Below are 26,264 nucleotides of genomic sequence, written 5' to 3'. Positions count from 1 at the left end.
CACATTCCTCATTGCTGTGCTTCTATCTGTCTCATACTCTTCTTACTTTCCTGACACACTTTTCTCCTCCGGTCCATCAACCTATTGATAGATGGTCTCTCCTATCATTAGACCACTTCGCGCTTCCTTCCATTTACACATCCATCTATTTCCAGTGTAATTCTTCTGCTGTTTATTTAGAGCTCCTCCTAGCATGAGGGACTGAGGCTATTAGCAAATCAATCTGCTCAAGGAAGGAAATGACTAACCCCCCACCCCTCCAATCGCAAACAGGGATGCACTGCATGTGCATCTACAGTAGCTCATAAATACACACAATTCCTAATATACACACAGTCACTCAAGACTGATCCATTGCTTAGCAACGCAGCCATGGTCTTATTGTAATTCAAGGCTTGTTTGTAGCTTTTAGCTGCGCTCTGTAATGACATGTTTAATGCAGAGAGGGGGGGGGGAGTGGAGAAAGAGTAGAGGGCCCAGAGGTGGGACAAGGAGGGAGTGCCTCTACAAAACCCTTTTCTGAAAGGAAAGAAGGGCGGGGAGGCAGAGAGATATTCAACTCAATGAAAAGAGCAAGAGAGAGAGAGAGAGGCCGAGCTATGGGAAGACAGAAAGAGCTCAATGACACACGGTGCTGAGAAAGAAACAGAAACAAGGAGATGGAGCAGGAGCACTGGAGCTGAATGACCTTGACGTCCAAGAATGGAGTGTAGTGTGGCAGGAATTGCTATGCAGCCAGCAGAGAGCCATTCAACAAAATACACCCTATGACATAATTAGTCAAATTGTGGGGGGGAAAAAAAGTTGTTTTTAACCATTCAAATCACGTTACACGCATGAACACCTCAGTGTCAAACAGGGGGCTGAGGAAATATGACTTTGAGGCGCGAGAAAATGAATCGTCTATTATTCATAGAAACCAAAATGAGGAATCATTTGCTCTTGGTTCATTTAACTGAAGGGATCTATGTTCCCTGCAGAACAATTCGGAGAGAAGCCACAGTGGAGAGTTGAAAGCAGAAGCACGAGCAAATACATTTGAACAATGTTCTAAGTACACTTGATTTAACTTGCCAGTAACTTTAAAATATTGTGCAATCAGTTCAGTGAATGTGACTCCTGGAAGTATTTTAAAACCTACACTGAGTGCAAATAGAAAATTTGCACTCAGATTTGTACATCTATCAGTCACCAGGAAAAATTTTTTTATAAAAAGGAGTTTTTAGCAGAAGAAGACCAAAGAAGTACTGACCTTTAATAGCGGTTTGCAGCAGGGGTCTCTGTGTGTCTGAGCTTCCACTCGTTTGTTTACTGGTGGTCCCGCTGTCCCTCTGCCGAGCCACAGCAACAGCGATCCCAACCGGAGGGTGGCGCACCTCGCCCTCACCCTCCCGGCCAAAGGAGCGGGCGCTGTCGGGTCGCTCCTGTTCTCTCTTCAGCTGAGGCATCCTTAACGTTCCTGAACCACCGGAGCCAACTGCTATCCTATCCCTCTCTCTTTCTCGCTCTCTCTCTTTCTCCCTCTCCTTTTCCCTCTCGACGTCCATCCCAATGTTCCCCAATCCACCAAAGGGCCCTCTGCCGTCCGTGATGTGCCTGGAGGAACCAGGACCTTCAGCAGCAAAGTTTCCACTGTATTTGATCAGGCTCTGCATGGCCGAAACCTCTTTAGAATCCGAACCCAATCCCCCACCACGCTCTCCACCGCTGGAACCCCCTGGTCGGTAGAGCGCTGATGGGTCCAGGTAGCGTCTCTGACTGCCCTCCTCGCTTGCACGCCCGTGTCCGTGCTGGGAGGAGTGTGTTTGGGGGGAATGGCTGTGGGTCGATTGTGTGTTGCTGTTGTGTCGATGGGATGTGTGAGGGGACTGTGACATTCGTGTGTGTGTCTGCTGGCTGTGGGGAGAAGAAAGCGTGTGTTGGGCTGCCAGAGCAGCCATGTGACTTGTAGCGTAGTTGGTCAACGGACTGATAGTATTCCACTTGGGCTCTGCCGCAGATCGCTCTATGCCTAATCTGTTTGAGTGTTTAGAGATGTCCCTGGTTTCTGGGCTGAACCTTGATTGAATGGAGGAGAGGGATGCGTCCTGGCTTCGTTTACCAACGGAACCATTGGAACAAATCACAGAACCTTCCTCTCTTTGATTGCTTAAATCGCCTGAGTGGGAGAGCCGAGGATGCTCCATGAGGATCTTCTCATGAAACCTGTAGCTCTCCCTCTCTCTGTCCCGCTCATGCTCCACGTCTCTGTCACGCTCCCGTTCTCTGTCTCTGTGTTTGTTGTCGCGCGCTTGTGATGCTATCTGGATCGGCCCCGTCTGCTCATCATAAACCTCCACAGAAGGCACATACGTAGGTGCGCTTATTCGTTGCTCCCTGACAGACTCTCTGGCTGTGGAAAGGTGGGGCGCACCAGCTGTTGAGGACTGGAGAGCAGGAGGGAGGACATAGGATATGTGGAGGGTTCCAGCTGACGTGGCTACAGAGTCATTCCTCCTATGTCTCTCTGAATGAGGGTTTGAGTTATTCGAATTAGCATTAGAGTTATGGTGGAGTCGAGAGCTGCTCTCCTCGTCCCGACTCCCTCTGTCCGGTTCTGGTCCGTGAAACCTCCCGGTTCCTCCACCCCCACCAGGAGGGAAGGAGGTCTGTGGAGATGACAGCCTGGATCTGGGCTCCACTGTGGAAGGCTGGGAGTGTGACTTTTGCTGGTGTAGATGGAAGGACCAACCATCTCTGTCTCTTTCTGTGTCCCGGTCCTTTTCCTTCTCTCGTTCCCGTTCCCTGCCCACCCTGCGGTCCTCCTCACCTCTCCCGTCCTGTGTCAGGTCCACCACGCTCTGCGGCCGCTGCTCCTCTCTTGAACGCTCCCTCTCCCTCTCTCTATCCCTCTCTCCCCGATAAGACCTTTCCCTCACCCCTTCCCGGGATGTCCTCTGTGGGGGTGTGGAGCTGGACGGGGTATTGGAGGCAGCAGACGGGGGGTGGAGAGGTGACTGCCTCAGGGAGGATGGCAGGTAATATCCCTCTAGAAACACAACATAACACACAAGTCAGACAACACAAACAACCACACTGCATGCAGACAGATGATGAAACAGATGATGAAGGCAGAGCACAGCAGCATCCTGCAGCACTCAAGCAGAGGTGAAAAATAATAATAAATATTTATGTGTCAACTTGCCAAGAAAACGTAACAATGCAACAGGCTTATAGTAGATCGGCAACAGCCGAATGACAGAAGAGACATACATTATGGTGTGAAAATGACAAAGGAATCAGGGCTAAATCTGGTGTTGTATTTCTGGCCAGGGCCCACAACTAAATAGGCTTTCACACTATAATAAAGAGGCTTAGCACAAAACCTACTGCTGCTGATGTATCACAGGATAAGACAGAATATGTACAATAAATTCAGGCAACTGGTCTTTGTGAATGTTGTCGGTGACAGATACTGACCTTTATGAGAATCATAGAGAGGGTGCTGGGAGAGCGAGGGAGGCTCAAGGTGCCCCAGGTGCCCCAGGTAAGGGCTGGAGTACAAGCTGCTTGGAAGAGGGGGGTAACCTGAAGAGACAGAATGCAGGTTATAGAAATGACACTGAAAACACCAGAAAAGTTCAGTAAATTAGTCGTATAGATATAAAAGGTAATTTTGTTAGCTTATCCTCTGAACGTCAGTCCTGTTGACTCATGGCAGAGGCTGATATTTATCTGTTGTGTCACTTCCACTTTGCACTGGCTAAATGTTCAGTAATGGCATGCATCTTCTTTACAATGAAGATTTTTAGGGTCACTGATTGGCCAAATTCTCATCCTAACCCATCAGGTAGAAATTTCTCAACACTTGCATGCTGACTGCTCTGATTAGTCAACTTTGAATCTGTTAGTTGACCTGCAGATAATCAGTCTTTGACTGTTTGATAATTCGTTAACAGTTACAGTCATTTTATTGTAAAATCTGAGACCTTTGGGTTTTGGACTGTCACCCTGGACTCTGAGACGTTACAGTCAGCTGGTCTGAAGCACTGCCATGTATGAGGAAATCAAAAGGAGGCATTTCAGATCATTACATCATTCTTTCTTCCTCTTAGTCATGCATTCAATGACTCTTGCTTTGATGTTTAAACATTTCAGACCGTTTAAACTGGAGTTTGTTTAACTTGTAATGATGGAGTTACTGTATAATGAGAGGAGTTTCTAATATTTTATTCACTTAACTTATAATCAGTAATCAGCTGACATCAGGACTGTAGCTACCTTCATTTTCTAATGCTCCAACTTTTCAAAGTGATTCCTTTAATATCTGTCTACTTTTAGAGAAAATGAAATCAGAACGTACATATGAGAGGGTGAAATTAAACTACACATACATGTATTTATTTGGACACTCAGTTAAGTGGCTGATCCGTTTTCTTTTTGTCCACTGAATTAAATAATCAACTTCAGCTCCAAGAGATTTAACCACACTATCAATTGTGACTCTGTTTCTTTTTTTTCTTGATAAAACATTTACAGCTGACCTCATGTCACAAATCACTCTGTTTGTGGGTCAGCCTGGGTTGCTGGGCAAGAGTCTCCCGACAGCCAACTGCTGCTCTCAGAGACCAGCTCTTAATATAGATGAAGGTTTGTGTTTGGATTTCTGTGTTAGGACTGAGCTGGCTGGTGTCACCACGTTAGGCCACAAGCGGAGGAGAAAGAAGAAGAAGAAAAAAAAGGAGGGTGAGGCATTCCTTGTTCCCACACTCCAGCCATTCCAAGAAGTATTAAAGACGCAGTTGCCATTCCAGCACAAAAGCACCGGCAGCAGCGCCGAGGTATAAATGGGTCTCCCCTCGTTCTGAGATGCAGAAATGGAGAAGCCAAGGAAGTGGGTGTTAAGGGGTGTCAGCATTAGAAGAAGGCACTGGGAGACAGAAATATAAGAGGCGTGATGGAATGAGGGTAACAGCATGCAGGATGGGTTTCTTGCAAAGCTCCCTTTAACCACAGTTAACAGCTAGCCTTGATCTTTAACAGCTTTGATTTGGGGTTCGGGTGCAGCAGTACGGTGCATCCCAGGCATATCCAAAGTCTGCCTCTTAGCTGCTGCCCAGAGACGTCTCCAGCTTAGAGTAGCGTTAGCTGCTATCAAAGCCAGCCACCAGGTATTAGGAATCTCTCTTAGCCCGTGAAGGATTCTGTTCATGAGGCTTCTTTACCAAGCAGGGGGTTTAGCTTTTTTAGCTTTAGAGACTTCAACCTTAAATCCAGTCAAACCTAAGTCAAATGTCAAAGTTTATCCACCCTTTATATTTGCTTCTCTGGCTGAATATAAAATGAAACAGGTTACATCTTTTAAATTTAGATTTATAATTAGAATTTTACAATAAGCAATTAGTGGCACCATTCCCACACAGGAGATCTAATCACAACCCTAAAGGAACAGTTTCACATACAGCCAGCAGCCAGTTAGCTCCATATTACCTCACATTTCCACACTGAGCACCTCTAAGACTACCCATATTAGTGCTCTCATATCCACTCTCACTGACATCATACAGTGTTTAGTCTAAAGCCTGAGTTTTTGACCCACAAGGATTACTTGCACATACACTAACCTCATTATTTGAAACTGTGGCCATGTTTAATGTGAGCATCCTCTACTGTAATAGCATATGGAAAAAGGAAAAGCACAAGAGGTCTACTGTAAAAACAGCTTTTTTCCATTTGTTTTTTAAGGAAATGATTATTACACTTGGCCATTAACAGGAAACAAGCAGAGTCTCCAAAAAGCTAAGGGTCAGATTATGAGCTACAATCATGTCAGTGCCTGACCGACAGTCCCCGAACTGAGAAACAAAGACAAAAATCTTAAAATAAATAAACTAACCACATAATTTGATTTACGATGTTTGAAAAGCACTGAGCAAGCCGTGCGTCACACAGGCAACGCAATCACTTTTAAAAGGCATCTTAAATGAAATCCATTTGTCCTTCTCCCTTACCTTGCTGAAATGCACTGTGGGATTTGTTTTCTACCCTATCTGACCTACTCCAGTGAGATTTGATAAGGAGTTGCAAAAGGACACAAGGGAATGAGGAGGGGACCGAGATTCAATCACTTAATGAACAAGCCTTGAGGAAATGCACAGGCAAGTTAAGGAAACGAGGAGTCCAAGGAGACAATCCTCCGTGTGTCTAAAAGTGTGTTCAGGCAGGAGAGAGATGGTGTATGAAAAGTAGGGCAGGAGAACTAGAGAGACGCCGACAGAGACAAAGTGTGTACTGGACAGAAGGCTCAAAAAAGAACAAGAGAGAGGAAGACAGATTACAGAAACAGATGACAGGCGAAAGTAAAGGACTGGTCGAGGACAGAGGAACCAAGGCACATTCAGGACAGAGCCAGGAGCAGAGCTACCAGCCGTGAGACAGAAATGGAACAGGATCCCAGTGGAGTAAGCAATGAGGAACAGGCCTCCTGGGCATTGGTCAGGACAGGATTGTGAAAAATGCCATGAAAATATGATGCCACTCTGCCTTTGAATTATGTACTGGGACAGAAAAGGAGGATAGAAACAGAAATGCAAATGTAGGCGATTTACCATCATGAGCATGCGATGCCCACAGCTGAGCCATCTGCAGACTGCTGGGATTTGCGGATCTGTATGCAGGGTCAGAGGTCAGAGAGGAGTGGCCTGGATAGCCTGACAGGAAGGGGCTGGAGCCTGCCGGGAAGGCATCGCCTATAGGAAAAAGAATGAAGACTGTCAGTCACCCTCGTAACCGCGAGGCCAAACAACACAAACAGTCAATGTTTTTTTATTCTGTACGTGATGTCATTCCTTCCTGTGTGCGTTTTTGGGTGAGGGGAGCTAAATCAATATGTGCTGATGTTACTGTGCCCGAGCAGTCTGCTGTAATCACATTATTACTGAGCAGCCATGCACTCCATTTCAACAAGACAGACCACAGACAGACTTCACTCAGAAAGGAGGAAAGTTAATGTAACCACCAACCAAAAGCCACAATCGTCACAAGAGGAATGCAGCTGTGTGGGGCACGAGGAGGAGTGCGTCTCTGTTCAGGATGGGACCGGGATTTACCTCAAACTCAACTGTCTGTCTCTGTCAGATAGAGCTCTGGATTACATGTTGACAGCTTTTATAAGACAAATCTGACCAAGTAAAAATGTACTCAACCTTATAAACAACTCACTGACAAAATCTTCTTCCATTATTTAAAAAATATAATCAAAAACAAATGTATTTCAGCGTTAGGCCAAAGATGTATATGTAATATAAATTACACACACACACAAAAAAACAAAACAAAAACAAAAATCACAGTGTACAAAAATACCCGACACCTTAACAAATGTTTGTTACAGCTTGAGCTCAACCTGTTAATCACAATAACGATTCATGGAAATTAACAGTTAACTTAATTATACGATGCTATAAATATAAAAAAAAAAAAAAGGTTTGCAACACATAACAGTGAAATATTTTTAGAAATATTCTGATTATTACTGGAACCTGAAACATGTTTTCAGAAACAAATATAGAAGAAAAAAAAAAGCACACATATTCAGTTTTTCTTGCCGTATTTTCTTTTAAATTTGCTGTAGCTTTGCACCCGACACACCGTTCCTGGTAACAAGTCACATTTTGCGTCATCACAAAACTGAAAGCGCTTCAATTTACAAAGATAAGGCAGCAAAATCTGATGTTGGAAAGAATCAAACTGATAATGTCTACTTTTTTTAAAAAAAATCTTTGCTTCACTATGAGACATAACATAATAAAAATAGCTGAAGATGACTTTTTAGCTGACCAGATTATTCCTGCACTGGCCACTGTGCATTAGACTTTGACATAAATCAAGAGGTCAGAGGAGCGTTTATCAGAGAAATGCCTGCTGCATAATATAATATATAACAGTTTGTTTAGAGTTTCCCATACATTTATAAATGTGTTATTAATAAAACCACAATTTAAGTAATATACAGAGTGTTTGGGTCGTACAAGGAGTCAGAGGGAACACTCTTGACTACACACCACTGAATTCAGTTCCATGGAGCGCGTGAATCCCCTATAAATCACTTCATATCTTAATACGATACGGTTATCGATCGTTTTTATTAGACTCCACCCTCATCACATGTGCAATCTGACCACCGGCAAACTTTGAACCATTACAGCTTCTTCCAAGTGCAACCTTCTGAAGAGCTGGAAAAGGTTTCATGTTTAGCCGAGGACCCCCAGACTCTGCCCCTCCCCGAACCATTACTGAACACACTGCACGGCCATTACCCTGATAAAACTAACCATGTGTGTAGGGGAAAGGGTGCTGCCTGTATATGGGCAGGAGGGGGGAGGGAATGAATGCGTGTGTTTCTGTATTAGTCCTGTGGGAATCCAAGAGACATGCTGTGCTTGCTGAGTTTCCCCTGCATCTAAATCAGTACATTAAAACTGCAGTCCGTCAGCAGCCACACACACACACCATTTTAAATCAATACCAAATGCAGCTTTCCAATCTATCGCAAAGGCGTGCATGCAAACACATACAGAAGTAATGCACTGTGCCTTTATTCTCTCACGGTGATAACACTGTGTAGGTGGATTCTTCCACACTGTGCCTTATTAGACACAGTTTTTATTAACGCTCGCACGTAAACGTGTGTGCGTGCACGTGTGCTTAGAGTCCCTGCACTTCTTTGCCGTATGATCACCGACATGTGCAAACAGTTCTGTGTGGGTTTGCAGTGAATGCGCTTTTGAGTCAAAAACACTGCGCAAGCTGTACACACACACGCACACACAAAAAGACTGCCGTAAACCTGCATTTACAAATTCACACATGCACACCACACCCACCCACGCATACACACACGTTAACTCTGAAAAGCAGCAATGAGGTTTTACCCAGAAAATGGCACAATTTTCCATCTGTGCAGTTTTGCAGTCTCATCTATGCACTGATGTCAATATTAATATTAAACAACAACACAAGCCTCACTTTCCTTCTGCTTTCAACTGTGTTTATAATTCACAATATTTTAGGTGTGTGCTTTCATTCCTTGAAGTTGTGATGTTCACAATTAAAGCCCTGCTTTCCCTGTGGTAACTGGTGGCAAAGGCAACTGCAGTTTAACACTACAGCAAACATGCCACCAACTTTTTTATGAAATACTATAGAGGAGAAACTGCTGCATGTTTGTAAAGTGGTGCCAAGCCTTCCTTAAATAACACGGCCTTTATTCAGCAAGTCATGAACAGAAGGGACCTGAAATGCTGTAAATAATGCGAGTACTTTTATAATCTTTACCCACGACATTGATTTGATTTGGATTTACTCACTTATGACCAAATGCATAAATCAAATTTTTGGGGTCAACACTGACATTAATAGTATTAAAACACGATTATTCATCGACTTTGGAAACAGCACAAATTATATACTCATACTCATTTTGGTTTTGGACTGGTCCAGTGGAGCTTTACATGATTTACAATTTAAAATAATTCTTAATAATCTTAAACCGGGGTTTAAGAAAGGGATGAGTGCTAGCTTTTAAGGAGGGGAAGTCACTGCTTTCTTGGAAAGGTGTGGCTTGGATTTATAACAAAACAAGAGCATCCCTGGAATGGAAACCAGCACCAGCATAATTTTATCTTGATTATGTTGTTTTCAAAGACTGCTGAAAGACAAAATCGCACCACTGACTGATTCAGTGGTGCTCCATTCATTCTCTACAAACTTCAAAACTGATCTGCTGGAATAAAACAAAACAAACAACAAAAATAAAAAGGACCGCATCTTGCTTTGTAAACTCAAATTGGATGAGTCGTCACAGTCCGTGCTCTGCGACTGGTTTATATATAAAGAACGCTTCAATACGTACTGTGAGCACGTCTACATTAGCAATAACACAATGAAGGTGTGATACAGTATTTTTTTTAAAAACAACTGTTAGCTGCAATGTTTCCTGTGAATCATATTACACAAAAGGTGAGCTGAAATGCTGTTGCTAAATTCACCACTGTAAATCAAAAACGGCAAAGTCGTTCATCTATGAACCATAAAGCATATTTTGCAACATTTCCTGACGTGGCCATTTTACAGTTCCTACTTTTTAGGAACGACCGCACTGTTTCGATGAAATTATCTGCCATTAGTTCAACTCTTGACACAAAGCCTGAATTGTTTCTAGAAAATGTCACTTTCACTATTTTTTTTTTTTTTTTTTAAATTACTGCCATTTTGGAACACATCACATCGGCCAGTGTCCATGTGTGTCGCACTAGGTGCCAGCAGTGTTGTTTTAACAAATTATCCTCACCTTTAAGCCACTTTCTAATCATTACCTCATGTGTGTAAGACGTGCAAAACATAGATGTACCCTCGATGAACACACACACACACACACACACACACACACACACACACACACACACACACACACACACACACACACACACACACACACACACACACACACACACACACACACACACACACACACACACACACACACACACAAAAAATACATTTCCAACCACCACCACCACCTGTCAAGGTTGTTGAAGTCCTGGTAGGATGTCAGCAGTTTCCATTTCTTCAGGCCAAACACCAGGGTCTCTCTAATGCACATACACAGACACGTCAAGAGGCACAGATGCCTCACTGGAGTATGGATCAATCTCGGCATTGTAGCCGCCTACAGGCCATTTATTCCATGTGTCTGAGTACACACGTACACACACAGTCTACAGTTTTGCTTTGTGCCAGTGAGCAGGGAAAAAGAATACAATCCCAAAGTCCCTTTGCCCCTCCTGAACAGTCAAAAGCAGGAAAAAATGGGAGGGGTAGAAAGAGGAAAAACATTTGCACTCCTTGTTCCAGAAACAACATCCAAATGGTAGCTGAGAGGGAAATGTTTCTTTAAATGTTTTGGAATTACTCTTTCATTAGCTCCCCCCCTCTCCCTCTCTCTTTTAACCTTTTCCTTCCTCTCTCCCTCTCTCTCCCTTCACAACTCCACCCCCCACCACACACACAGCATTTGGCTCTCAGTTCACAAGACAGTTAGTTTGCCATATTGGGAGAAACGAGTTGCCAAGAAACGCGCTCTCTGACTCCCAACGCGTTCTGAGCCTCCATTTTCAGATCAGTATAAGAAATATATCTTGATATCAGAGATAGGAAGGAGATCAATTCTGTCAGACTCCACTGCAAATCCGACACAAAGGCGCACACATCCAAAGAAAAAAAATAAAATAAAAAAAATCAGAGAAACTAGCAAGTCAGTGTTGATCGCAAATTGATCCAAATTCACTGAAACACACACAAAATTCAACAATACTGGAAAATGTGCAAAAGAAAAAAAAAGAAGAAATGAAAGAAAATCTCTGGTATAAAAGCCTGAGACACACACACACACACACACACACACACACACACACACACACACACACACACACACACACACACACACACAGAGAGAGAACCCATCTGTTATCCATCAGTGGTACTCAGAGCAGGGTTAGCTGGGGGAGATCTCTATTGATCTCTGGTTTTTATTCCCTGCAAGAAAAACACTGAAACAGTAAAACTCTGCAGTGCTATACATCCCACAGCTAACTGGCACACTGACACACTGGTAACCATTAACCCCAACTGTAAAGAAACCCTCATTCACACTCACACTCACACACAGGCAAGGGATGTGCGGGAATTTGCATGTGCGTCCGTGAATTCATTCAGCCATGCGGTTTAAAGTGTGTTAATTATTTCAAAATGGAGATGTCTGGTTCTCCTCTGCTGGGAGTCGTTTACAGGAAACAGGTTTTGTTTGTGTTGTTTGCGCAGCCGAGCTGAATACAAACCGTTTCTCAACTTTAATTAAAAATGTCAAGATCGAGTTCTGACACGTCAGCTCTCGGTTTGGCAGACCGCGCTGCAACAAGGTGGCATCTGACTGGTTCCTCTCTTTGTCGTTTGATTGAATAAAGAAAAATGAAATAAGTTTGCAAAAAGAAATTCATTTTTAAACAAACAGAATTACTTGCACAGCTGCTTCCTCTGCTCAACTCCAAAAAGATCTCCTTCCATCTGATGATACTCTGAATACACATGCGGGGAAGGGTTGGAGTAGTTTGTTTACCACACAGCAGAAGAAGAAGAAAAATGAAAGACAGAATGTTAATTATTTATCTTAGATCATGCATTTATTCTGGGCTAAAATTTCACATCTGAAAATAACTGTTGTGCTACAACAAATTTTAGGAAACAAGGAGATGAGCTGCACAGTATTAGTGAGATTACGGGTGTTTATCACTATACGTTTTGTTTTGGGGGCCTTTTGTCTTTATCAAATACTGAAACTTTAAAGAAACAGGCAGTGTGCAGTGAGGACTAATGTGTCTCTGGTGTACTAGACGCGAGTACCAGATGAGCCACCCCAAAGAGACAGACATTTCATTAAAAAAATAATATTATTTATTAAGTTAAAAAGCAAGTGAGAGGAAATGCTGGGAGGTGGAACGCACAACAAAAGAATGCAGACTCATAATTTTTTTTCTTTTTAAAGGAAAATCTCTAAGCGGAAGAAAAATGAAGGGAAAATTACATTACATGAGCTCTGAAATGTCAAATCAGATGGAGACCCAAACTGAGCTGCCATCTGGACTCTGAACAATAGATAATAGATTGATGAATGGATTTGTTGCGGTTCTTGGTTGTAAAACACATCAATCACTGACCAAGTCTTCCATTATTTATTTAATAGGTTGGAATTAAATTTTAGTTTATAATGACTTTAACTAAAACCACATTATACAAAAAATTGGCACAGTTGTATTTGGAGAATTGTAGATTGTAGTTCATATTTTCTTTATTTACTGAGGTTTAAACCCCAGTTTATGGCTTTTAATCAGACATTAAAGGCAGATTACTTTTGCATTATTTAGCACTAAAAAGTACATTAAATACAGTATGAATAATAAGAATTTAGATTTTAGTGCTCATTTATTAAGAAAAGGTTGGGAACAATATGGAGGTATTAAAACATACAGAAATTTGCTGAATAAAAATGAAGATATTGGATATATAGTTGTACATAGTGTATATATAGTAGTAGTAGAAAGTAGTTAAAGTACATCACAATGGTGTGAAAGGTCACCAGTATGCACAACACCAGAGGGAGATCAGTGGGACTGAGAAATCTCAATTGAAACCACATACAGGATAATTAAGTCTCCCTGATTAAACAATTTATTTTTAAAAAGTTGATGTTTTACTCCATGTTACTCAAATTTAAAAAGAAAACAACAACAAAAAAAGCAAACATTAATCGAGTACACCAACATCCACACCGTCCCACGCAGTTGCACTCAACACGATGGCAGGTGTTACTTTGACGCACACCTCAAAAATCGGCAAATGTGAGTCCAACATGTGTCACAGACAGGCAGACGAAATGGCAAGGATGGTAGTGTGTGCACAGAAACACACATACGTGTTTAAGATCATGCAACACCACAAGGCTGTATTCACAGCTGCAGACCAGAGAGTCAGAAACTACAAAGTGGTGTAATCACAAAACCACATATGTAGTGACAGGAAACAACCCGATTTTCAAAAACACTCTCTCGTTTAATGCAAATTAAAGTACCTTTAAGTCAATCTAAGGATGACTGCAAACTCGAGAGCTGATTTCCAGCTCCATATTTTTATCCTTGCAGTCTAGTAGAGTGGCTTGGCATGAGTCACATTTCAAAAACGATCCTTATTTATGTTACACTGGGCCCATAAATTAAGAACTCCTCTATAGATTAAGCCAGTTTAGCCCCTTTCATATTAAGATAGTTGTGTGTGTGTGTGTGTCTGGCTGCCCCTTACAAACAGAGGATTCAAACGGTATTCAGGTGCCCGAGATGACCATAAAGATCTCTCACTGACATCACAGAAATCCAAGGGTAGAAAAACAGTCAGAAATTGAGCTCACGGGGATTACGTGTACATATACTGACTGTTTAATAGGAACAACTACTAGTAACACTAAATAATAAAATAATAAAAGGTTTGGCTCAGCTTTAATAGCATTTCTAAGCCAAACCTTGAAACATGCTGCAGGTATGGGCGTCTCCACTGGTTAAAACATATTCCACATAACTAACAAGCAGCTAGAACTGACTATTCTCATGTCAAACTTGCTGTGTGCATCTCCTTCGTGTTGTTACACATTTTGAGCTTTTACCTAAGTGCCTTGGGAAGAATATTATCAGGCTTATGTAATGGGACACGTAGAGACTCAACACGCAGCCAAACAGACAGACACAGCGCAGTGTGTGACCTTTGTGTGCTGGAGGCTGTTGTTTGTGTTAAAGGGAGGGATCTGGCACAGAGAACGACTTAGCTAATGCTTTGGGTATTTCAACATGCCACAGCATGCTTATGCACACACACACACACACACACACACAGGCCTATCACTCTCATGTTTGACAGCTGTGTGTGAGTGTTGTATATGTGTGTGTGTGTGTGTGTGTCTCGTTTTTTCTGCCACTGACAGGTTTATTGTAGCAGGGCAGCAGAGCCTTGTGCTTTCTCTTAAGGAGCCCGTTTTCTCTCCTGAAGGATTCAATTAATCTGAGAGGGGGATGTGTCCGAGCCACATCTTCTCACACATACTTAGGTGTCTGTGTCTTGAATATATATATTTATACACACAAACACACACACACACACACACACTCACCACATTAATTTAAGTGCAAACAGACACACTAGCCAAGCGGCACGGAAGACAAATTGGTATCAGCCAAGACATCCCTGGCCTGCCCCTGCAAGCTGCATGAATTATTAGCCTTCCACTCGTGTGCCCTGTGAGTGTGTGCGAGACTGAAAGAGACAGAACAACTGAAGGGCGAGCACATTTATCTAACCGTGTATGAATGTGTTGTGGTCAGTATAAATCTCTTCTCTGTGCAGAGTCTCGGGGGGGAGGCCCCAGCCCTAACTGTACTAAGCACAATCACATGCTCCCATTCTTATACACCAGACTTCAATCCTCTCATCTACACAGACACTCTCACATACACACACAACCAGCAAAACCTCAGCTCTTATCCTCTGAAAATAAAATACTGATTTTCACTCATTTAGTTCTCCTTTTCCATTCATCTCAGGCTGTTTGTGTCAACAGCTATTGGCCTTTCTCCGAATGGGGGAGGCTGAAATGTGTGTACCGAGACAGTTAAAAGTAATGCTGTTTTACCTCAAGTCTCACAAAATGAGCAATACCACCGCGAGCAGCAGTTTCATCTCATTAAACAAGCATTTGTGACATTTGCTAGCAAATATCACAACACAGCAAATTAACCTACATCTGGTTTTGGTAAAAATGTGGGAAAGGACGGGGGATGAGCTGCTGTGACTTTTGTTCTATTTGTTAGGAGGAAAACAGAAGTTAAATGCTCAAAATCCAGTGAAATCCAGTCTGTCACAGTGTGTTAGACCACCATGTGATCTCTGAGAAATACGGTGGGAACCTAAGAACTGAAGAACTTGGGACCAAAAGTGACACTAAAAAAGAAGAAGAAAGAAAAAGAAAATAGTTTACATTTCACCTCAACCACTAACTGCATAACTGAGTTCCTGATACACACCACTGAATGTGCAGCCTGGGTTTTTGCTCACGTGCAGAGGTGATCCACATTAAGCTTAATGAATGAAAAAAGGCATGACAGGTGACACAATAGAAAGAATATGAACAATGACAAGAAAAAAAGGAGAGCTGCTTGATCACAGCCATCAGTAGGAACGAGCTGCCAATCTTGTAAACGGTGTTTGTGTTTGAGGTGTGACAGCAGCTTCAAATTCTGCAGGGCAACAGATTTCTGAGTCTACCTCTGCAGCCCTGCAGTGGACGGAGACCTCTGCTGCTAAGCACAGCATCTTTACAGGTAGCTGGTAATTAACCTTTGCTGTGCAGAGTGAAGAGTAAAGAGGAGACTCTGTTGTATCACTGTACGAACTGTTAAACTCAAGGTTTGGTCTTTCTGGAAACATTGCGGTGCATTATATTAACCCGATCAGTCCCAGAAATAAATAAGCACAACACAGCAGGCATGAGTACACCAAATAAGGCAAAAACCACTAATTACATTTTTATTCATTGCATAAAAGTCTCTCTGTCTCTGTGCATTATCCTCCTTTAATCTTAATAATGTGTCCGTGTAATCATTAACTGTCTAATTTGCCTTTTCTTCCCTGTATGTCATTTCCCCTTGCAGTTTCTTCTTCTGCAAGTTCTGCAAGTTCTACAAGTTCTACTTCTGCAAATGAGTGAACTTCTGTTTAGCCTCAATGATTTCATAAGCAACAGCACAAAAGTCATGAAGAAGTGACTCTGGCAAGTAAAACTAGCACCAGGCTCCATTAGAGCTGGGCGATAGAACGATAACGATATGTATTGCGAAATAACTTTTTCTCGATAGAAAAATGAAACTATTGCGATAGACCTCATCTCTCTCTCTTCCTGTCTTAAAAAAAAAACAAAACAACAGCCAATCCAAATTAAGTAGCGCATAGCCGAACCAATCACAGCCGCAGCGTCACGTCACGTGACTTGTTACGTACAGCACAAGTGCCCAGCCGCACATGTGTATTTGTTTGGGAAGCAGCCAGCCGCCGTGCCGGTCGGTTAATGGAGAAAATGAGTTTGCCCGCTAGAGAAAAATCAACCGAGAGCTTGGGTGACCAGGTTACCGAAGAGAACACAGATGACGGTTCCAATGCCGGAGAGATTGTTGAAAGGAAGGGCCAGAGAAGTTCCGTAGACTAAAAGCGCTAATTCGTCATCGAAAACAACCAGGAGAATCCCTGCGAAGCAACAACAGTCAATTGAGTCAGCTTTCTCCAGCGTCTTACCATATGACAAAAAAGCTAAGAGACATAGCGACATAACGAATGCCATAGCCTACCATCTTGCTAAAGACATGCTACCAATAAACACGGTCGAAAATGAAGGATTCAAGCAGCTAATTGAGGTAATAGCTAAGCTATACAACAAGGAGAGATTGAGAATTTCCTTTTAGTTCTCAGTTTATTTGATATTGACAAAAGTTAGTCAATTTTGTCTGTTCTTCTGTAAAACAAACTAAGATTTATTTTTAGAATTAATATTTGGTTTCTAAGTGGACCTGACAATTTAGTGGTCTGTTTTGTTTGTTCTATTTTGAAACTTAAATGCTTTAGCGGCTGACTTGTGTAGCAATATTTGCCTTTATTTATCTGAAACTGAAGTCTCATGTTCTTTAAGTACATCTGCCCTGTTGAACTTATTATGGAAAATAAATATTTAAATCAAAACAAGCTGCTGATTATTTCACATTTTACTTGTGAGCAACAGCACATTTAAATCTTACAAATATAGTTATTTGGCTTATATCGTGATATATATCGTTATCGCCTGAAATGAAAAAAACATATCGTGATATGAAAAAATCTTATATCGCCCAGCTCTAGGCTCCATGTAGAGTGCATACAAGTTGCAATAAAAACAACACTGAACGACAACAATAAAGATCAAGTGATATAGTATGCCATATTCTACCATTTCTTGGCACATACTTAACATGAGCTGTGGCTACGTGTCAGCAATGTTACTTCTTTCTCTCTCACACACCTGAGAGTCACTCACTGCCCACAACAAAAGCCCGTTGGCCCCATCTAACACACAGGTTACCCACAAGGCCAAAGGTGGAAGGCCTGGCCACATAACTTGGGTAACAAGCTGGATTTACTGTCTAGTGAAATAAAGACAAAACTACAGCAGATAAAGGAAGTTTTACTTTTACTGGTGATACAAGTTCATTCTTTCAAGTGTGCTAAATATATTTCAAACATGTAAGATGTAATTAGTTAAAAGCAAAGTGAAATTACCTTTAAACCCCTCCTATGACATCCACTTATGCCACTCCAACCTTTTTACAGTTTGCAGATATAAAAAGCATTGGTGTGCTTGTCTCCTCAGTGCAGTTACATTTCAGCAGGTCCTACCTCTGCAGCACTCAGGCACAAAAGTGAGGGACGTAGAAGGAGAGGACAGATGGCCTCAATCATGTGATGGAGGCACCGGCAGACCTCCAGCAGACTGCGGACCTTTTACAGCCATTTTACATCTATAAACAGTGACTGAACCTGATCTTGTTTAGATACAACCTGGGTGAATAGTGGGCCGACAGAGGAGCTGCTGCATAGAAAGGATTTGCTGATGGAAAACGATGTCTTTACAGATGCCCTTTTTGCTGCACCAACAGCACAAATGTCAACAAACTATTTGCAGTTTCACAACGCATTGCAAACTAAGTGTTAAGCTGCTTTCCACATTTGGCAGCCCAGAATTGTTAAAATAAGGGAGGACACTCTACTCTATTAAGTCAGGTGGAAACCCTATTAAAACTGAACTTGAAAAAAAAAAAAACTAATAAGGCAGACTCCTGGGAAATAAGGCTGCACTGGCAGCTATAAACAGTCAACCCTGCTATCAAGAGCTCAGCCAAAAACAACTGTGCAAAAAAAACAAAAAAAAAACGCTTTGAATTCCTTGAAACATGTGTAAACAGAAACAGTAGCAGGGCGACCCTGGCTCCTCTGACTGCACAGCAGGTCCTTGAGAACTGGATTCATGCTGTTTATTGCAATTAAAGAGGAACATTATGAACATTCACAATTACTGGGTAATTATTATGTAATAGGGTTGTATAGTGTTATTACAAGCACAGGACTGCAATCTCATTCGGGGTTGGTTAAATGTAATGTGTGGGGATTTGATATGGAGGAGTGCCATAAAGCTAAATGACCTGTGTCGCACTGTGGTGGGCTTTGGTGGGCAGAGGCTGTGAGAGTGTTCAACAGGGGAGATGAGTCACACAGAGTTTTGGAAGGTCAGGGTAAAATGTATCCTGTTTTAAAAGGAGCCTTTCAACTGCCAATCTGGGCTGGGACAGCAGCTGGGTCAATTCTGCTTCACAACAACACAACCACACCCGTCCCACCACCCCTCTGGCTAAACGTCAAGTTTGCGCCGCACAAACCCGTCTGCACACAAGCAGTTTTCGGCTCGTTTCTGAGCCACGGAGGGGAGATGCAGCGGCGTCACGTCATCCTAACCAAAGTTATTACTGTTAAACAATTTTCCCCTCTCAGTTGAGCTGGGTTTCACTTAGTTTCCTGGGAAAGTTTGCTCATTTCAGTTCAGTTTCTATAGAGCAGAAATGTCTTGTTTTAGTTTAGCTATTATTAGTTTCTGTTATGATATGAGTGGCATTCTTTAAGAAGCTCAAAGCAAAACAACACAGCAAGAACTTCACACACAGTCGCCTGACACAAACACAGGCTCCTTGTGTTGACAAATCTGACCAAACTGAAACTAAAACCAAAGAAAATTGCTTTAATTTGTCTACTTTCCCACTTTTATTTCACTTAACTTGAATGTTTTGTCACACTTAGTTTTAGTTAACCGTCATAAACGGGAACGAATGAGCCAGAATGGTATTTTGGAAGAGTAAAAACTAGTAAAAACCACACGTCCATTAACTCCAAAGGGAAAATATTCCATGGTATTTGGGACACTGGTTTTGTCAACAAGAATATTTTGCAATACCACCATGACCGAGAAAAACGTGTGGCTTTAGCATATACACGAGGTATACAAAGTTCAGCTCAAGGGCACTTTGATACGTGGGCTTTACAGTCAGAGATCAAACCACCAGTGCACAAACCGCTCCACTTCCAGAGAATTTAACAACACACGATAACCCACCTCATTCCCACGGGCTAACTACAGGCTACTTTCAGTGAACTAAAAGAAACATGATTTAGAAATACTCTTAGATGTCCTGGGAATTTCCCAGGCTGGCTGGTAGATTTGTGATGTGGCCGATCTTAATTAATGTGGCGACTTTGTTTCAAAACATATGAAAAAACAGCACACTTTCCTCCAAATCCTCATATAGTATTTATGTCTTTAAGCAATGCAGTTTACTAACAGAGTTTACATGAATCCCATCACAGCCTACGTACATACAACTCTTTCCCTAAACACACGGAAAGCATCCTTTTAATTATTATTAATCTGCAAGATATATTAATTGACATCGCCAGTAGTGTGAAGAGAGGTGGGATCAAGTTGTGAGTGGGTTGTGCTTTTAATTTTGTAAGATGGTAATAAAAATATTGTCCTCATGTATATATATATATATATATATATATATATATATATATATATATATATATATATATATATATATATATATATATATATATATATGTATTTTTTTAGGTCGGAACGCCCACAGCTGTCAGGAGGCGCAAAATTGGTTCAATAAACTGTGCCCTGGTACATTTCTTTGCCACAATGCACCCATCAATCATCCCAACACTCCCTGCTGTGCACTGATTTCATCTCTGACACCTTTTCATGTTTGTGTGTGAGAGTTGAATGTGTGGGTTCTGCCAGGGTGTCAAATTAACGCTTCATCGGAGCCCCTGCCTTCACTTCACTGGACCCCTAAGTACTGCAATGAACTCGTGCTCACAGATAAGGAAGAAGGGAATATTTTAACCTTTTGGGTTAAAAGAAACCAGAAAACCTGTAATTGTATCTCTGTCCACAGCTACATGACTTCAGAGTAACTCAGTGAGAGCATTTGTCAGACTTTCCATTTTCCCGAAAGAATCAGCAGACAACCCTTTTCACACACACACACACACACACACACACACACAGAACATATGGTTTGAACATAGATGACTCCAACTTCCTCTGTGACCGACCACAAAACCATATGCAAACATGCAATGTTATCTCCTTTTCTTGTTATTTCAAGGCTCTCTATGCCAATAATAAGCGCAAGACATTACTGTGCAGGCACTGAATGTAAATGGAAAAAAATCATCATCTCAACAGGGAATAACATATACTGCATATTTGATTCTGCTTATAACGCACAAACACACACGATGTAAACAAACACATGGGCGTTCACTTGTAGGAGAATGGTTGTGTAATACCCCAGCAGTTTGCCCCCAATACACACAGTTTCTCTCCATTATACAGATCCTCCAGTGTACTTGCAGCAGAACAAGGGCTGTTTAACAGAACTGCTACAAATTCATGAAAAAAAAAAGAAAAAAGAAAACGAAACATCAGCCATTTGCCAAATGCTCCAGCGGAGTGACTTTTACTCCAAATACACAACCACTCTAGCTATTTCTCTCAACGCGGCGAGAACGGGTCTGTAATACCTTTAAGGTGAAAACTTTACCACCCCCGCCGTGTCAAACACAGATAAACACACTGCATCGACCTCGAGCAGCAATGACAGTGTAATGGTCCGCATGCAATCCTAGACCGCTGCACCCTGACCTGCAAGCTGCTGCATGAACATCTACACCGCAGCCCTGTTTGTCCCTTCAATCCGAAGAAATGCGTGTGTCGGAAACTGCCAAGTAATTTTCCGCTAATGCGCTGCACATTACAGGGGCCGAGGATCCTGAAAACGATCTGTTACATCTGAAACTTGTCACAGCCTTATAACAGCCGCCTTTCTTTGCCCACATCACACCGCACATCCAGGCGGTGACCGCGCAGGCTGCCACGGATAGCCACAAACCGTGCGCAGTTTTTATTTCAAGTTAATATTTAATCTTCTTCTTCTTGTTTTTGGGTGGGGGGACACTCATATTACAGAATCAAGCAGAGCAGTGAAGCGTGGCTCACTTACTGTGGTGTGGATGTAGGTTAATGGCCGATGGCAAGAATTTTCCGGAGTGGAGAGGCTGCGGCTGACTCCCCAGCAAGTGACCGGAGGAGGGAGGGATCCTCCCGGCTGCAGCAGCTGCTCCGATCCGGATGGAGTGAGACTCCATCGCGAGCCCCGCCAACAACGAAGGTGGTACGTGGACGGATCGGGGAGGACCAAAATCTCTGCCATCCATTATCCACAGCGGGGAAAGTTGTGAAAGGAAATAGTCCGTTCGGATAGGCCCTCTATTCCGAAAAAGCCAGTTCTGGCTATAATAATGTCTTTAGTTTTCCAGGCGATTCGAGCTCCTTTTCAGCCATTCTTCTGACCTATAAAATACATGAAAAATTAAAATAAATGAAAACAAAAAGAATAAAATAACAGCTTGGCATATAATCTACTGCAGACTGCAACGTCGGAGCAAACTGTTGGGAACTGGTAGTTTTAGGATTTCTCTTCTTTCCAGCGAACAGGCGGCCCATATGTGCAATGACGCAGTTTGGAAAAGCACTTCAAAAACTAAACCTCGAATAGCAGCTAATCGCCGATGAGACCGTGTGAGGCACTGCCGTCGTACCCTAAATGAAGATCTTAATGCGATTTTAACTTATCTACAATATTATGATGTGACATCTGACCGGTACTACACCCACGCTGCACAGCGAGCAGGCAGCGGCTCCGCTTCCCAGGGAAACGAGCAGGAGGAGCGGCCAGCGGCTGCTGCTCTTCCCCCGACCATGAAAGCATCTCGCGATCCCGCTCTGGAAACCCAGAACCCGTCGGATTTTAGAAACCTATCCCACCTTTTTCTTTTCCTCCTCTCGATTAACAGAATTTTTTCTCCCCTAATCCGTAAACCTTGCACTCTTGGCTACGGGCCGAATCGCAATGTAAACCAATACACCATAAATACTAGAGGCGCATCAAATATAAATTTCAAACGGGTTAAAAATAAATAAGCTCGCAAAAGCCTGCATCATTAATCAGCGGGGTGAGCGGTGTTTTGTTGCCTGCACATGCAGATTTAGTCCGGGTTACTTCGCAACTGGACGTGGGTGCTGCCCAAGGAGCGAAATCTGAACCCAAGCCGCAAACACTGTGTAAAAACTTAGAATGATATCCACTTTATCGACGCTTTGCTGCAAGTTTGAACTCGTTTAAACACATAATAGTGGGTTTTACAGCACAGACTGTAAACCGACGGATAGCCAGCAAAGTATGCGTCTTGATTCTGGACAAGAAAAGAAGAGAGGGGGAAAAAAAGGTCGATTCAAATGAATTTGGAGCACCTCTTTATTAAAACCTCGCAGGTATCTGTGTGATGTTTAAATTCCAAAGAAATACAGAACAAAAGTTTAGGGGAAAATAACAAGCAAATGCGACTTTTACAAACGGCATCCAAGACGGTAAAAACACGGTAGCTTGTAGCTTCAATATCCTATTTTTTTTATTTATTTACAGATTGCCCCCCAAATTAAACACGACTTACAGTATTAGTTATGAATTTCAGCTTAAAAAGAAAAAGGCTAAAGCCGAGTTAACCTTCAAAGGCTGCAAACAAACACATCACAGCAATGACTCGTGATATCCAAGCGGGCGGGCTCTGAAAAGAAGGGCTCGCTTAGAAATCACAATAACGCCTTTTTACCCTTTAGAGAAACACGGGAGCCAACGAGAAAGTGCCTGTATTTTTTTCTTTTTTAATAAAAAAAGACTCCAGGACAGTTAAATTAGAAGATAAGCTAGACCGAAAGCTTTTTCCCCTCTCGGTGTGACCCATGCGGCACGGCAGCGCAGGAGGCTCGGCATTTCAGCCACGTTTCAAACTTTTTCACGGTTCCACTAAAAGCCACGCAAAACTCTGTCGGAAGAAACGTCTCGAAAGTTGCTTTTTAACACCGACGACAACCCGATTAAAAAAAAAAACAACAACATCATGTCGCGTGCACTAACCTCCGCGCCCTTTTCAAATCGCAGTCGCGTACCAAAATAGCTTTTAAAACAACGAAAAACACGACTATTTTATTTAGAAAAAGCCATGGTACACAGAGAAGACGGGGAAAAACATGCCCAGCGCTTACTTGAAAGGGTAAAATGTCGTGAAGGGGGCTTAAAAAATGCCAGCGCTTCTTAAAATCCGTCCAGGTTGCTGGGAGAACTGGAGTAGTCCATTGCAGGCTGGTCCGAAGGTAAACTGGGGAATAACTGGGGGGGGCGAGAGAAAGCCCGTGACGCGTCTAGCAATGAAACACGGCATTGTTTTGCAAGCCCCACCCACCTCCTTTACCACCACCCAACCCAGGACTTTGCACACTGCTCCTCTCTGATTGGCTGTAAGGAATGTCGATCAAAGCTCCCGAGTGTATTAAAAAAACACACACCGTGGCCTCTCGCCAGCACTATAAAACCAATTATGGAGCGAGGAAAGGTTGAGCAGTTTCAAGGTCCCCTCTTCCATCAAGACCGAGTGATCAAAACAAGCAGTGGGTTTTCTCTTTTTTTTCTCCAGCGTGTGTGCTCGAGAAAGAGAGAGAGAGGGGAAGGGGGTCAAAGCGATGCCCCCCCACTTATTCACCCACCCACCAGTTTCCACACTGATTATAATAGACGCTAAAAAGAATCACTGGAGATTGAGGAGTGGAAAGTATCCCAGGCGTTTTGGGGGCGTAGTGAAGTTTTTTTTTTTTTTTTTAGGTAGTGTGGCACTCAAGTTTACTTTTTTCTCACCAGGAAGCAGTGAATAAGCCTCAATTAAGTCACAGAATTATCCCACTCTCCACTATTTGCTACAAAGGGGAGCAAAACCGAGAATTCGAGCATAAAAACTCGCGATAGCGATTAATTACTTCATTTCATTTGGGCTAGGGCTTTACAAACAGTAGATCAGGTATATAGTTTCATGAAAAGACATGAGTGGAAATGGGAAACGTGTCACAAGCCAGAAACACAGACTATTTTATGTTTTAGGCCTGACAACTGAGGATATGGGAGCCATCAAAAGCCTTGTTTAAGACCGCATCGTTGGGCCACGATAGGCCATATCTCTGGTCTACCATCGGCTGTGATCTACAGCACTATTTCACTGGTCAGAGACCTGAAGACCCACTGAGGACTTGTAGTTGTTGGCATCGTGAGGGCTGCGGCTCGAATGCACCGCTTTCGGTATGCAAATCGGGCTGTAGGTGAAAACAAGGCTGGGGTGTCCGCTTGTGCATAATCTCTACAGACTGAACAGGAGGAGGGACACACATATGCATTAAAAGGGGGAGAAAAAGTGGCGTACTCATTTAGTACCATTGTGTTAAGACTCATAAAGGGGGGGCGGGGGGGTCGACCTTTGGTGTCATCTGTGGCTGTAGAAGTCCCTCCCCACACACAGACACACACACGCCTCCCCTTCCTCCTCCCCGATGTGACCCCCCTGTTCTTCCTTGCTGACAGCACTGTCGGACCCTCGCGGATTTTTATTATCCATAAGTTTCCTTTGAAGTACACCGCCCCGCGTTACACAGTTGCAAAAATGTTGATTAAAAAAATTAGAGGCGGTTTCAAGCTGCCCGTTCCCCCCTCCTTCCTCCTCCCTCCATTCCTCCAGTCCCTCCCTCCTTAGTGCGCCGGTTTCAAGGCGACCCTTCGGTGTAGGGGCACAGCGAGCGCTTCAACAGACCGAATCGCCAAAGGAGAAGAAGGAGAGCAGCGAGGGCTCATCCGAACAGCAGACGTGGACGTTATGTACCCGCTTGTGGGGACATTCGGTGCCCGACTTTCCCGGTGGTCACGGCTCGGTGGCGTCTTTGTTTTTGTCCAATCGGACCACCACACCGTCAGCGAACTGAGCAAAAACACCAGGCAGCTCAGCGGCGGATTTCACCCCGCTGACCTGTCTGCTACGATGCGCCTGACATCCTTGACGGGACTCGGGGAGGGAATTACCAGGCGGAGATCAGAGTCATGTCCCGGACTGTCCGAGGGGACCGAGTCGGCCCTTTGTTCTCCAAATCGCTCCCGACTGGGAATTCAAACAATGCTTTCTAATTAGTGTCCTATTGTTGACCTCTTTTCAAACTGCGAGCGAGAGGCAGGTTTCACCTTCACTGTGTTGGTTTTGTCTTGTCAAAAACACCGCGGCTTCCGTGGGAGTTATCCCCACTTTGAGGTGGGTATGGATGATTCGTGGCAATTTTACCAAACAGCTTAGTCATGATTCCCGCGCATAATCAAGAGCACAGCTTATTACTTGCAGCATTTTAAGCCTGTTTGTTTGTTTGTTTTTGAGTTTTTTACGCACGGGTTTAATCCACATCCACAACATAATGTGTGTTTATTCACTGTAATAAAATGATAATAATAAGGTGACTTCTTTTTATACAAACATCACACTGAATTTCTATGTAATGAAACCCTCCAGTTCAGCCAAATAACCCAATAAAGGCTAATTCAGCATTCCTCATTGCACTCTCC

At 42.9% G+C, this 26,264-nt stretch overlaps 1 protein-coding gene across 2 annotated transcripts in view; it reads right to left on the bottom strand.

Annotated features, from left to right (window-relative positions):
- Nucleotides 1-24,055, bottom strand: part of tnrc18 (trinucleotide repeat containing 18) — a 47,317-nt gene extending 23,262 nt beyond the window's left edge. For both annotated transcript variants that reach the window (XM_039610899.1, XM_039610900.1), the window contains exons 1-5: nt 23,885-24,055; nt 21,783-22,132; nt 6,588-6,728; nt 3,460-3,567; nt 1,253-3,028 (exon numbers count right to left, since the gene is read on the bottom strand). In XM_039610899.1, coding sequence (XP_039466833.1) covers nt 1,253-3,028; nt 3,460-3,567; nt 6,588-6,728; nt 21,783-21,996 — 2,239 coding nt within the window. In that variant the 5' untranslated portion in view covers nt 21,997-22,132; nt 23,885-24,055. The remainder of the gene's footprint in view (nt 1-1,252; nt 3,029-3,459; nt 3,568-6,587; nt 6,729-21,782; nt 22,133-23,884) is intronic.
- Nucleotides 24,056-26,264: the final 2,209 nt, after the last annotated feature.

Source organism: Oreochromis aureus, linkage group 4 (genome assembly GCF_013358895.1).
Source record: "Oreochromis aureus strain Israel breed Guangdong linkage group 4, ZZ_aureus, whole genome shotgun sequence".
NCBI classification, from domain to species: Eukaryota; Metazoa; Chordata; class Actinopteri; order Cichliformes; family Cichlidae; genus Oreochromis; species Oreochromis aureus.
Note: the sequence above shows the minus strand (reverse complement) of the source record. Positions and strands in the feature narration are given on the sequence as shown.